The sequence below is a fragment of the Penicillium daleae genome (genome assembly GCF_028827525.1).
Source record: "Penicillium daleae strain IBT 16125 chromosome Unknown utg000005l_segment0_segment0, whole genome shotgun sequence".
Lineage (NCBI taxonomy): Eukaryota > Fungi > Ascomycota > Eurotiomycetes > Eurotiales > Aspergillaceae > Penicillium > Penicillium daleae.
The window spans coordinates 2,494,588-2,508,827 of NW_026623153.1; the positions used below are offsets into that span (position 1 = coordinate 2,494,588).

At 46.1% G+C, this 14,240-nt stretch overlaps 4 protein-coding genes across 4 annotated transcripts; 3 read left to right on the forward strand and 1 right to left on the reverse strand.

Annotated features, from left to right (window-relative positions):
• Window positions 1-2,956: 2,956 nt before the first annotated feature.
• Window positions 2,957-4,302, forward strand: N7458_005100 (uncharacterized protein; the record flags this gene model as incomplete). Its single annotated transcript, XM_056908482.1, has 2 exons — window positions 2,957-3,036; window positions 3,939-4,302. 2 exons carry the CDS (start codon window positions 2,957-2,959, stop codon window positions 4,300-4,302), a joined length of 444 nt encoding a protein of 147 aa, XP_056767100.1.
• Window positions 4,303-6,362: 2,060 nt separating this feature from the next.
• N7458_005101 (uncharacterized protein) lies at window positions 6,363-7,557 on the forward strand (the record flags this gene model as incomplete). The annotated part of the gene is made up of 2 exons (XM_056908483.1): window positions 6,363-6,400; window positions 6,558-7,557. The coding sequence occupies 2 exons, from the start codon at window positions 6,363-6,365 to the stop codon at window positions 7,555-7,557; spliced, it is 1,038 nt and encodes a 345-aa protein (XP_056767101.1).
• A 1,776-nt stretch (window positions 7,558-9,333) lies between these two features.
• On the reverse strand, window positions 9,334-10,731 carry N7458_005102 (putative polyhydroxybutyrate depolymerase; the record flags this gene model as incomplete). The annotated part of the gene is made up of 4 exons (XM_056908484.1): window positions 9,334-9,596; window positions 9,647-9,790; window positions 9,852-10,440; window positions 10,507-10,731. 4 exons carry the CDS (start codon window positions 10,729-10,731, stop codon window positions 9,334-9,336), a joined length of 1,221 nt encoding a protein of 406 aa, XP_056767102.1.
• Window positions 10,732-12,194: 1,463 nt separating this feature from the next.
• N7458_005103 (Major facilitator superfamily domaingeneral substrate transporter) lies at window positions 12,195-14,025 on the forward strand (the record flags this gene model as incomplete). The annotated part of the gene is made up of 8 exons (XM_056908485.1): window positions 12,195-12,379; window positions 12,434-12,470; window positions 12,534-12,566; window positions 12,714-12,831; window positions 12,894-13,039; window positions 13,095-13,312; window positions 13,370-13,828; window positions 13,902-14,025. 8 exons carry the CDS (start codon window positions 12,195-12,197, stop codon window positions 14,023-14,025), a joined length of 1,320 nt encoding a protein of 439 aa, XP_056767103.1.
• Between the last annotated feature and the right edge of the window lie 215 nt (window positions 14,026-14,240).

The following is a 14,240-nucleotide window of genomic DNA, read 5'->3' on the forward strand; positions in this document are numbered from 1 at the left end:
AAGAGAATTTTATGTGCCAGACAAAAGTGGGTCCATCCAACAGATTTTGGTGCCTAATGAAAATGTGTGCCTAACCTGGGCGTGCTGAAAACGGGAGTTTACTGTATGACCTGTTGAGGAAGCTTAGTTCAATTGGACTGGAGCCTCTTCTAGACATTTTATTTGGTAGTGGACATTCTGATAAATGATATTTTGTGGCTAGAAGCAGCGTCATGGCTTTTTCTTTAAGAGAGGCAAAGAAGATCGGGGACATGCCAAGAAGCTTTTCCCGACAATCGCAAGGCAACTTGCGATCAGTATTCCCCAGATAATGCTAGCCCCGGAGAAAATAATCCGTGATGACCCTGATATTACAACAAAGGCGATAAGGGAGCAATTTGAAAGACTCCTCTAACCCCGTCAAAGCGCTACGCGATCTGACCTCTCAGTATAGACTAGGGCGATAGTAATTGATATACTGGATAAATACGAAGGAGATAGTGATATTTGACTTATACCTCTAGCTTCTCCCTTAGCTCCAGAAGTCAAGTACAATTCGCCTACGAGCTTTGTTAACCAGTAGGCCTGAATTACCGATTCGTCTAGGATTCTCGAAGATTGCGAACCATAAACATAAGGAACTAGTTCTCCATGAAACCCCTGAAGAGAAAATTAAGCATGATCTATCACTGTTCTCAAAATCCCGAATTTTAGAGCTCCAAAAAGACCGGTAATATCTCCTTTCTAAGAACTAGCCTGGTAATATAAATTTCTATAAGCTAGTAGTATTATTCTTCCCTATTATTTATCTTCGCTACTACTGTCTACCGCATATTTAAGATCTAGTTTAGGATCATATAGAGAGACTTACCGAGATCCTTATACATTAATATAAATAATCTAAGCTAGAATAGATATATCTTCTAGCTCTTAATCGTCTTGTTAGCATATATCTGAGAGTGACACCAAAGTGGTGTGAGTAGTCACCAATCTGCTCTGTTGTTGAGGTCATGTATTGATGTGTCATAGAACACGATGGATCGAAGGCGAAATTGCACCGAAAATCTTGGAGGAGTGAAATTCTCTCGGTGATTCTTCCCCAGAGAAGCGGGTGCATTCAACATTCATCATGCTCTTTGCCCCTGTTAAGTTTCGTTTCGACTATCCCATCAACTGCAGGTGAAACTCAATTCCAGGTAAATGCTCAACGCTATCAGTTATTCTCTAGCAAATTCACTCAGCAATATACGTACAGCTTCAGCCTGCTCTTTCTTCATAAAATTCCATGGAGGACAGAATCTAGGCTCTTAAAACTCGCAAGTGGATAAAGTAAATGTCTTGCCTCTTGTTTGGAGCAGTCCCTTTATAATCCCCTAATTAATTTGTACCGACTGGCACCCAACAATAGCTTCTTAAAGTAATTCAGATAGGATATATCCTTACTTTTCAGAAACTCAAGTGGTGGGGCCCCATCCACCTTGCTGGCGCAACATGCAGATTGGAGGATCGGGGTTAATGTTGGTATGTAGATTTTGTAGAAATTTATTCAAACCGTTAGTCGATCTCTTCAGGCTAGTAAAATGCGGATGATACAGAGCATAAAGGCCTTTGCTAGTCATAACTAAACTCCTTGATTCAGTGGATGACTTATTTTCCCCTCAAGCATTGAATGGTAATTGTATCGTGTTATCTCCAATGCTTAGAAAGACATCGAGTTGACTGTGACTGAAATTGTACTCAAGACTCTCCCCCAGCTTCAGTACCTTTGTCTCCCCAGGCTCAATGGCTTTCAAATCAGTCATAGGTCCCTTGAGCTTTCTGGAACTAGTTTTCCGGGGCATAACGAGCAGACAATTATTCTTTGATCATCGCAGTGACTACCCCCTTTGGCTGTTCCTGCGCAAAATAGCTCAAGGACAAGCGCGGTACCAAAATCATGATGTTAAGGTTTGCAGGACATCGCACAAGGTAGGGTACGCCGTATCTAAGATGGACGGGAATGCTAAAGCCCTTGGAATTGGTATGATAGCTGAGAAAAGAGACTGAAGATGAACGGCTGAGATCAGTTGAATTTCGGTAAGAAGAAATGGAAGAGAACTCCATAAGAAAGCGGTCTGTCAAAGATCGTACTCGACTACCCCCACGTAATATCGTTTTGTCAAAGGTTCGTACATTGTTTAACACCGGCTGAGCTTCACCATTCCGGATAGGCCTTCCCGTTCTCGACTTTTGCTCCTTTCTTTCATGTGTCGTTGCGAACTTGTCAGCTGGTCGCAAGAAGAGGAGTCACATTCCGTCCAGCAACTAGATAGTAGCGCATCACTTTCATTGGGATGTGAACGTCGCCTAGGGGAGGCAATGGATGATCCCAGTGCTTGCTGGATATCAAACTGAAATGCGCTGATGATGTTCTGAAATTGTACAAGTTGATGGCTAGAAAATTGAGTGCGACTAACACTGGGCATTGCCCAATTTGGATAAAGAACACCGTGGGTTCGCCCAGTATAGAAGCGTCCGTGGTGCTCCAAGAACAAATTACACAGGAAGCATATACGGGCTAAAGAGGTAGGGGCCATTCTTCGCCGATCATTCCTAATCGAGTAATACAGATGCAGTGACTAACCAGGCAGTACAGATGCAGCGCTCAAGTGAGTAATAAAGATGTCGTGATGAGCACTTTGCAGCTTAGATATACAAAATATTTCCAGGCGATTGTCGTATGGGATACAAAGGCGGGATATTTAGACCCAGGACATTTGTTTCTATTTTCAGTGAGGTCCCAAATTCAGAGTTACTTCCGCCTCTTGATCAAAAAGTATAAACATGACAGTATTGGAGCTGGACAAGAGTCTTTGTCAAGATTTCATTCGTTTATGGAATGAACATAACAGGTATTGCCAGACATTAGTTCAAAGGCTCAGGGGCAAATAATCATTTCCATATTCGTTAGGTCAATTACATTCAAACAGCTACCAAAATGATTCCAAAACATATTGCGCCAGTCATTGTCGCTGTGAACTACTCCATGCGAACAGAGAATTTCCAGAGCATTGCCACGTTTCTGGAAGAAAGCTGAGGAATACATGGTTGATGACGTACTGAAGCTGCTTTTCCGACTAATTTAGAATCATTAATGACGCCACAAACCCTCTTTATACCAGTATAGATTATTTGTCGTCCTTGGACGTTCGTGAGGCTGCGATAATGTCCCAGTTCTGCCCCAATGAGAGGCTGCTTCTCCGAGGTAGTACCTTTGAAGATGCCAGTGTATCTATTGGACAGAAGGGTGGTTTTCAGAGGTAGGCCGTCCGACCATGGAATGCGATTGCTAAAAGCCACTATTTCAGTCTCGAACGAGGTGTTGGTGAAGCCTGCGCATGGAATTACGCGGTACAGTGACATCACGCCCCGGGCAACCTACGCCTAATACGGTAACTCAGAAGTCGACCCCATCATGGATCTGCAAGAAATCTAAAAGACCACCTAGCGGAGAAAGGCGAGAGACTGGTGAGGCTGGGGAGATGCCGTGCTATCGAGAGATTCGCCCCAATCAAACCCGAATCCGCGGTCTGAATATCGTCAAGGCAGTGCGTCATCGCTGGCCCGCAGTCCATAGTCTTATTATTCCCCGTTACATAAAGTGGCCCTCTGTGTATTTATCGCTCTCACTAATTATTTACCTTCCCGCTTTTACTTCATCTTATCCACAATGGCACAGAACGCTTACTCGCCTATACAGCACGGCGGTGTTTCCAACGGTCAGCCAGGTCAACAGGACCAAGGCCATTATGTCCATCAGCTAGCACTGGGAGTTCCCCAGCCGCAAGACTTTTGTCCGCTAAATGTAAGCACAATCATCATGATGGTGCTGGATTATACAATATTTGATTTTGAGAGCTAGTGCAATAAGCTAACCTCCGAAAGCAGCAACAAGATAGACACTCTCTATCTCAGTTTAGCCAGCAGGGCCATCCTGCGCCATACGGCGAGCAACAACTTCCACAGATCCAGCTTCCTGGTAGCCAAGACTCCAACTACGGTGCACCTCAACATGACTGTGGTAACTCGCCCTGTCCCACGCAACATCAGTACGTGCCAGTAGGGGAGAATGCCTCGTACTACGGCGCTGTACCCACTCATGACCAATGTGGGAACGTTGTTGGCCTTGGCGGTCCGCAAGACGACAAAGGTCTTGGCTCGACAGTCATCGGTGGTGCTGCTGGTGGTTACGCTGGCCACAAGTTGGGAGCAGGATTCCTAGGGAGCGCGGTTGGAGCGGTGCTGGGAGCTGTTGGCATGAACGCGGCAACCCATCAAGTGTGAGTCAATGTTCCATCCAACTTCCATTTTTTCCGTCAGTGGCTGATCAGGTCTTTCTCCCCGTCTATAGCAAGGAAGGCAGAAGGAAGCATAAAAGTCCCAGGTGTCACAAAAAACGACACGGATGTCACACTCGTCGTAGGCGTGCTTCTAGCTCGTCTTCCAGTTCGAGCAATTGAAAAAGGAAAGGATGACTTACTCAATGTTCCCCAGACTATCATTAGTCCGACGCCTTTTGGCTTTTCTGGGTGAAAGGCATGTGGGGCGCAATATGGGGCCTCACTCTGTTAGAGATCAAATGATCTCAGGTGACAGACCTCTCCCCTTTAGATAGATTCTCTTCCTCTCTTTTTTCTTCTCTCTGCTTTTCTCCAGTTTTAGTTTCGTTAGACCAACAACAGATAGCATTGCTTCTCCTTTCTGTTTCTCTATCATATTCGCTTTGTGCTACCTGAATAGAGACAAGGGTGCCTCTTACAAAGACACGCTGTTAGTCAATTATCACTTATCAGACGATTGTAGTTTAAGTATTAAATGATCTCTCACTTTCCATTTCGTAAGACTGCTGTATTTGGGTTGGGGGAGAGGGGGAAGGGGAGTTCGTTCGGAGGTCAGGCTCAAGCCTGCGGCTATTTTCCATGGTTCATATATTGAAAATCGATCTAACTCAACAAATAAATAGGTATAGAGGGAGAATGGAATGGAAATACGTTTTGTGCTCAGGAGTCTGCAGGAAGAGAGCCAACCCTTGTTCTCTCGTGTTGTGAATATTGAGCTTCAAAATGACCAAAAACCGCAAGTAAACTCCCACTTTGAAAATTTTCCGACAATCAAGTCATCTGTCCTCAACTCATAATCTCTTCTCGCTATTTGGGGTATACGGATCAGTCCGAATGAAAGTGCTGCCTTGGTGTCACTCTGTGTTTTGGGAATGGGTGTACTGGTGGGCCTAGCAGATGTACGTGCTAGAATGCTAGGAGGTTGAAATGGAGATGGGAATCTTATACCTTAATCGGAGTCGCTGTAGTGAGCCAGTCCTCCCTTGTGATTGATGTCAATGGGTTGGTGTTTGTGTGAATTAGTTAGAGTTGGGGCCAGAAATGACTCTGTTGTACGACTGTTGTACTTGTTGCGTGTTTTTGCAGGCCATAGACAAGTATTGCGAATCCAGGTGAAGGATAATGGGTTTCATTTCAGAAATAGAATACGACACATAGCCTCAACATGCATCGCTCTCCCGCCCAAGGCAATGGATGAAGGTAAAAATCAAAAATACCTCCTAGATCCTGATATCCCGCATTTTGTGCCACGTACTGTGGCTTGAAATAATTTAGCATCTACGGAGGACCGCAAAATTCCCGTCTTATCTTCCTTACTAACTTAAGCGCTGAACCTATACTGCCTGGTTGGCACTGCATCTGTATTACTCGATTAGGAATGATCGGCGAAGAATGGCCGCCACCTCTTTGGCCCGGTCCTTAACCTCCACAGCCTCATCTTTAGAACCTGTCGAGACATGGAGCGGTAACTTACCATGTAGACAGGGGCTATACTGAGTGACCCACTTTTCCTTATGTTTGTATTGTATTTTGGTATCCTTGGCATTATGGTTGCTGTAACACCGTGTACCTTAGCAGCTATGGGTATTTCAACCTGCCCCATGACATTCGTTCTTTTCTTCAATCAATCAACCTTTGCATCCAAGATTGGTTCCGCTTGGTCCTATCCTCTATCTCCTTCGCCTATAGCGATTACTGGCCTATACTGTCTCAGCTTGCTCCGACAGAATCTTTCCACACTACACCCAGCCGCCTTTACAATTGGCTCGCGCAGTATTCCTAGCCTAGCTAAGCGTGATGATTCCTGGTTTTCGGACCTCCAAATGGCTCGTATTAGCTCTCCAGTCCTCTTAACTGAAGGGCAGTCTTTATTTTGATTTTTTCCTGCCGGCATTGGGAGCTGCGGACTTTTCTAAATCAAGTAACTGTGATACATGCATAGCCTGAACTAAGCTTTGGGGGCCTTGTCTTCAATGCTTGATATCCTTCTAGAGAAATGACGTGATGGGCACTATGAACTGGGGGATCTTCTGGGCGTTTAGGTATAAAAAGGGGCGTTGAGTCAAGAGGAGAAATTCTAATAACAAGCCTTCAGATTTCTCCAATTGCTTTCTAAAATGCTTTTTCTCGGCCGGCAATTGCCTTTCTGGCAATTGGACTTCCAGTTCTTGCCCTTCCCAAAGGTTCATCCTCAGGCAGTCTTCAAAATGCCATCGATGCAGTCCCCGGTGAATCTCCCCTTTTCGTCGATTACCCCGGCAAGAAAACACCCTTGGCCAAAGAGTACCTCAGGGTCATTCCAGCGACAGGGTCAGGCCCCACTGGTAAAGATGATCTCCTTTTCCAAAATCTGCTGGCCGCTGAATGGGCCATCTATTCCTTCTACCAGATAGGAGTAGAATCCTTCACCCCATCGAACTTTACAAGGCTCGGCTGGCCAAAGTCAACCTACGACCGAATGGTCCAAATACGGGACAACGAAGCTGGTCACGTTCGCATCTTCCAAGAACAAATCTCCAATAACTCCATCAAGCCGGGTCCCTGCAAATATGAATACGGCTTTGGCGGTAACCCCAAAAGCTGGCTCGTGCTTCAAACCTATCTAGAGGTTGCTAGCATGGCCTTCCTCACTGGACTTTCTAATCAAGCCGATCTGAACGTTTCCAAGTCCGCACTGATGGCGATTGGTCAAGTCGAATCGCGCCACAACGCCTGGTCCTTGATTGATGTCTGGAACACAAGTCCCTTCTCCGGACCCTCGGACACAATCTATCCATACGCGAACCAGATCCTCGATCTCACAAATAACTTCATTGTATCGGACAGCTGCCCCAGTGAGAACCCGGTCTACCCCAGTCCTCGCCAGAACCTGCCCCAGATTGAATTCTACAGCAATGGGACTACCGCCAGGCCCGGCTCCGACCTCCAATTTGCCTACAAGGACCCGAAGAACGTGCCCACATTCAATGATGATAAGGAGTACTGGGCCGTTTTCTACCACGGTGTGCAGAAGGAAAGCGTGAGGTACAACCCGAAGGAAAATCGCGTCAGGATCCCTCCTTTTGACCTGGATTCTGGTATCATCATTGTCAACATCGCTGAGGAGAAGGGTGCACCAACTGAGGATAGTGTGGTTGCTGGGCCTTTGATTATCCTGGAACAGCCTGGGATTTTGACCAAGGATATTTCCTCTGTTTAAGGTCACTCAGATTTTGCATTTGCAGAGTATCCTACAGAGAGTAAAGGAACAGAACATCACTCTGCGAGAAGTCTACACAAAGTTCCCCTTGGTCTATTGTGGTTTTGAGAGAGCCGTACTGCGTGGTTTGGCGTGATAGCCCTATATCTAGATTATATGCATTAGACCTAGCGTGTCTCGGTTTAGGCTTCCAGAAAAACTTTCTTGTTCACAGTTTGGAAGCCAATTTGAAATTCGCTGTAAGAAATGCAACAAATATCCAGATCAAGAAGAGAAGATGGAAGATTTAGATCCACCTTGTAATCGGGAAGACCGGCCATAGTCATGCGAAATCATTGTGTCTTGTACCGGACGAGGAAATTCTATGGACTTTTCGTTCTCTTAGTGTAAGATTACAAGCGCATTTTACCACGCCCCTCAATTTAACGCAGACCGCTCAATAAAAGATCTCCGCTAAGGTCTTGGCAGTGGGGCCGAGAAAGAGAGTCCCAGTGTGTACTGGTCCAGGCAATTTCGAGAATCACTGTAGCTTTGCTTAATTTACTAAATGAATAGTTGGCAAGCTTTTTTACGCCGGTATATTTACAGTGAATCGGTTCCTTTCAGGATAGTAGATTGAAACACAATTTGCCGGGGAGATCGCGAGTCAGGTTTTTAACCAGATTTAGCCCCTGTCTATAGGATCCATACAGATAGTGTCCATAAGGACTGGAAAGGCCCCTAGAGTAGCCGGAGCGAGCTGTTTAAGGCATATAGGATTATCTTCGTTTTCCTGTTCATTCTGATGTTCACGGGTGAAGCCACGTGACGGAACACGTGTAATTCTTTCATCAAGTTTCTTTTGGACGTCCTTCAGGAGCATCTTCTTCGAATAGCTGGGCGTTAAGGAAAAAGAACAGCAAATCGTACATGCGCCCTAGGGCTCATATTTATGGCCTGGAGTCAAGTGAAAAAGGGAAAGTGGGTGACCTGGGTGATCCGGGTGAAAATCCTCGCCCTGTTCTCACCCGCTCTCATCCCGTTCTCACCCATATCACCCACACTCACCCAAAGACCAAATCCGATGCCATTCTAGAGCTCAGGGCGCATTGAGAATTGACCGCGTACTATAATGGGCTTAAGTACGGCTGAACGGACGGGAAGCCCTGTTCTCCACACCCTATGGTCGTATGTGGTAGAACGTTCCTTGCTTGTCTTCCTATGGAACCTGACTCTCATTTTTGTAAAAGTGACGATATATGACTTCCGACTATTTCAGCTTGGGGTGGGCCAAATTTTTGACTCGACACCTTTGCGTAAGCGCGGAAGTTTCGCGGAATACATGTCGTAATCGCAATACCCGTGCTTAGTGAATTCTTCTTAGTCAAAATGGAAATAGCATGGGTATCATCAAATGACTAGGTAGGTGATTCGGGTCCTTGAGGAGTGTCATGCCAGAACCTAGCGGAGAATCGTGTGGCACGTACATTCGTGCGCGCAATAAAGACTTCCCATGAGTTCTTCTTTTACCCTCGGGTATTAATTAATGCGTAGCAAGATCATTCCAGGGTACGTTTGTGGTCTGATTCATTGACAAATGAAGTTAATATTTGAAACACAACAAGAATTTCCGTGAAGGGACCGCTTGATCATGAAGTGATGCTATTCAGGACTAACTGACTAATTTGAATTACGAACCGAAGAATAACAATTGCCTTTCCTAACTACCACCGCGGCGTCCGGTGATTTAAAGAACGAAAAGACCGGAAAGTCCATCGGCAAGGCCTTACCCGGCCTCTACAAAGGTAGCAAGCACTGAGCATACAAGGTACTGTAAGCAGTGCAAACTCCTTGCGCACAAGTTGTGGGTCCAGTCCAGCCATATCCACCACACTGCCCGTAAAGAGGCGCACCTGTCGTAGTGCTGCTTGGGGACGTTGTCGTAGATGTCGGCTTCGTTGTCGTGGCTAAAGTGGTGCTACTAGTGGGAGTACTCCCACCACCGGTATTTCCGCTCATGATCTGCGCGACTTGATTGACAATGGCAACCATTTGAACACCTAAGAGTAATTAGATAGGCTCTATGCATTTCGACTAGAAAATGACTTACCTCCAATTTGGTCAGCATTTGAACCATACCAACCTACCCAGTCCCAGCAACCATTCGGGTTGCTCAATTCAGTACCGCCCCAGATGGTATGCAAGGTGTTGTCAGGGATTGCTTGGGGGTAGAGTATGATGATGTTGTTGGTATCTGAAAAAGGAATGGAAGTTAAATGAGATGTTCTCGTAACTAGAGCAAAGACTGCGCTTACCAGCCCACTTATTATAGCCAGTATTTTGAACGAAGTCCATCTGAACGTTACTGTAGCTTTGCAAACATCCATGCAGAGCAACATGAAGCTTGCAGACAGTAGTTCCACTTTGGCAACTAGCAGGAACATAGAGGTAGCCAGTAGTGTCCATACCAGAAGCGCCATATGCTCCGGTCTGGGCAAAGGAGATCACAGAACCAGAAAGCGTTCCCGTGTTCCTTACGTTCAGCGTGCCATACATCCATTGCAGTACTGCTCCAGCGCCGTCATAGTTGCAATTGCTGATATACGGCGATGTAGACATGCTACACGAATTGTCGCCCGATCCATCAAAATCGGTTGGGAAGGTGTGGACAGCACCACTTGTTGTAACATATGAAACATCAGCAGTGGTATCGAAGTTGCTCAGTTGAGAATTCAGAGCATTCATCACATTTGGCCCCACAGTCGTGTCTGCCGATCCTTCCCAGAGGTATATTTTGCGATTCTTTAAGTTGCTAACCGGAGCAATTTGATTGCCACTCCATGACTTCATATTGGCAATTGGAGTGGTTATAGATGGGTTTTGGTTGTACATGCAAGTAGTGTACTGTTTTTTCCCAAGGGATTAGCCAGGCCATTGGATAAGGGACGCTTCAATAACAGGCGCTCATACCGCTTGGTTGCGGGCGCAATCGAATGGACCACCCGCAAATACACCGAAACCAGTCTGGAAGACATTGGAATATGCCACGCCAAGCTGCGCAGAGAAGAATCCACCGCTGGAGAGACCAGATACTGAGACAGAGCTGGGGTCAATATTGTAGGCCCCTAAAGCAGCAGCAGCAGAAGTAGTTCCTGCCAAGCTAGCCAGCCCAACGAGGGTTCCCCAATAAGTCATCTTCCAATATTTCTCCTAGCTTTTGAATTGTCTGTGAAGTTGTCTTGCTACAACCATCCCATGAGGATTCAGTGAGGTTCTTATATAGAGAACATCTCGGTTATTCTTTATTCGTATTGTGAGGATATAAACACTAACGTGAGCTCGGCGGTTCACTAAGGTCACATTCGAAGTACTAGCTCCGGTAGTTGATGTCGTGAATAACGCAACGCGATTACCCCACGTTTCGGATCCGTTAAGCGAATTTCTACAAGGCTTCCCCAGACAAAGGGTGATTAATTCCGGCTTCGTTGCCATTTGGGTTAGAACGAAGCTTGTGCGTACCCCAGAGTTACATAGTGGCGTGCGGGGTCAGACCTTGCGGAGCAACCCTGTCGAAGCGAGGTGTTAAACCTGGTTCCGAGATCTCGTTCTAATCTTCATCGATCAGCCAAAGCTTAGCTTAATGAAAATATTTCTTTAAATAATCATTTGCAAAAGGGGATAACTTCGGTCTTGTGGGTCACTGTGCAGTTACTGAGAGCAATCCAGGATCAACTTCGGAGTCCTCTTCGACAACTTGAAACAGTAACTGATACAAGTTGAACTAAATTTGTGGCACGCTTATTGGAGTATTAAACTAAGATCTTACAATCACATTTGCTGAGTTTACTCGATTCGGCGCTTTCTTTCCACTCGGGTCAGAACCGACATGGCTGCCAGGCTTGAGTAAGAATCACTAAGGCTGCATGCCAACAAGGTATCTAATTAGTGCGGGAAAGTCATCCATGAGCCAAGTTCTTAACACGTGGCACTCTATGAATTAACAGACCACCATTAATTATGCTTAATTGATGATTTGCTACAATTTCCCCCATAGGGAAGCTATGCGGGTTTGAGATCAGTCACGCAGGACAGCTCATGCTCTGATGAGTCGCCTGTGGGTGGGCTGAAGTACCTTGAGCGGATCGGATCCGACCCGAGGCCGCCATGTTCCAGATTAGTTGCTGGTCTCGCGTAACGCTAACCAGCAAGGATCCTAGGTCAGTTAGCTTAGGCCATGGTGTTGCAGGGTGGACTTTGAGTTCAACGGCCTCCTGCATTCTTACCCACCCCCAGAAATCCTTGGCTACTCAGCGGTTCGGACGTGCCAATCTTAAGACTCAACCTTTATCGAGGGTGAAATGAGCCTGACTTGCAAATCTTCGAGTTTGATCGTGAGTTCAACACAGGTTGCTCGGATCCGGTAACACGGACAACATTGGGCGGTCTGCGTCGTAAGCTTCGCTTTTCTTTATCCTTTTTGTGGATGCCCTGGGGCTAAGAGCACAACAGCCTCACGCCTTTCGAAAAGCAAGGTGTCGCCATGGCGTCTATATAGCTCCCATATACCCATTATCGGACCTTCGCTCAAGTTATTGTCACGCTTTACCTTCTTAATCCTCTGGGTATTAGAATTTACGAACCTGTGCCCAATACACACCATGTCTGCCAAAGGCATAGAGACGGCAACGACTATGAAGGAGTCTGTCGAGGATGACTACGTTCTCTCTCACCGTGAGAAACAAATAATGCGGCGCATCGATTTACGTCTTGTTCTTGGGGCAGCTTTAGGTTACTCAGTCAATCTGATGGATCGAGGCAATGTCGGAATGGCGGCTATCGCAGGGTAAGAACAATCATCACTCGAGCATACATACTCAGGAGTAACCTATGTTTGTAGAATGTTGAAAGATCTGGATTTTGTCGGCTATCGATATGTATGTCTCCTTTCCTTCCAAGATTTTCCACTATGGAGAATGGTGCTAATGAATCATCTCTAGTCCCTGGTGGTTCTAATGTTCTTTGTCACCTACGTGATATTCCAACCACCATCAACGATTTTGATCCGAAAAATTGGTCCTCCTAAATTTTTATCCGCAATCATTCTTTCCTGGGGGTCTTGATGCTTGTGGGTTTCTACCAATAAAGTTGCGACTTCTCCTTGCTGACCATTTTGTCAGGGTATGGGGTTCGCCAAAACTTGGAGTCAGGTTCTGGCCATCCGTATACTCCTGGGAGTTTTTGCGGCCGGGTATTTCCCGGGATGCATGTATTTGCTCTCTTGCTGGTACCTTCGCTGTAAGATTTTACTACACCCCGTATACAGGGCGTCGCTAATCTACTTGTGCCAATTCAACCAGACGAGGTGCAGAAGCGATTTTCAGTATTCTACGGCGTGGGCTGTGTAGCGTCAGCCTTGGCAGGTATTCTAGCATTTGGGCTGATTCACATGGATGGCATTCAGGGAATCTCAGGTTGGCGATGGATCTTCATCATGGAGGGAGTGGTATGTCATAAACTTTTGTTTCGTATCAAGCTCTCTGGGATCCTAACTCTACCAGATAACGGTCGGCCTGGGCGTTCTCTGTTATGTTCTCATTGTTGATTTTCCGGACAAAGCATCGAGAAGTTGGAAATTTCTCACTGAGGAGGAATGTGATTTCGTCATACGCCGCATTGATCGTGATCGGTTGGATGCTGAGCCAGAGGCATTTACGCTTCGACGCTTCCTGAAACCAGCGCTTGATATTAAAATCTGGGGATATGCAGTCCTGTTCGGGTAAGTTTTTGATCCTTATCCGCCAAGGCCTTTGAATTGATCGTAGCAAACTGCCAGCTGCCTTACAATAAACACGTACGCCATGGCGTACTTCCTTCCGATCATCCTGTCCGAGGGCATGGGATTTGGGGTAGGAGCATCTCAATGTCTCTCTGCACCGCCATGGGTATTTGCTGCTTTGCTCATGTTTGCCGCAGCTTGGGTTGGAGACAAAATCCAAAGACGCGTTCCCGTATTACTTTTCAATGTCTGTCTCTCACTTATTGGACTTCCAATGATGGGATTCTTGAAGAACAACGCGGCCCGCTATGTCGGGGTATTCTTGACTGTCGCAGGAGCAAACGCAAATGTGCCTGCGTGCATGGCATGGCAAGCCAATAATATTCGAGGCCAGTGGACACGTGCATTCTCCAGTGCTACTCTGATTGCGTTCGACGGAATCGGCGGCATCATCGCCAGCTTGGTTTTCGAGAAAGATGCACCCCGATACCGACCTGGCGTATACACTGCGCTCGGGTAAGTCAACCCTTCATATCTTTCGAACATTGATCTAGAGCTACAAAGAGCACCCACTAATTACAAATTATAGAGCAAATATTGTATTTCTCCTCACCGTCGTGTCTCTGGCATTTTGGTACCGGCGTTGCAACAAGAAAGCAGATCGCGGCGAACTTATAATTGCTGGGATTGAAGGATTCCGTTATACTATTTGATTGGCATGTGAAATGTCTTCCTTTGGTTCTTCATCTCGCCTATGATTTAACGTCAGCTTATATGCTAGCACTGACTTCTGCCAATACTTTTAACGCGTTAGTCAATGATAGCCCAGGTTATCAGACGGGTCACTGATGATCTAACTCGATCCCATGAGAAAATATGACTTTTTCTATTTTTGATTTATATCAAACACCGATCTAGTATCCTTTTG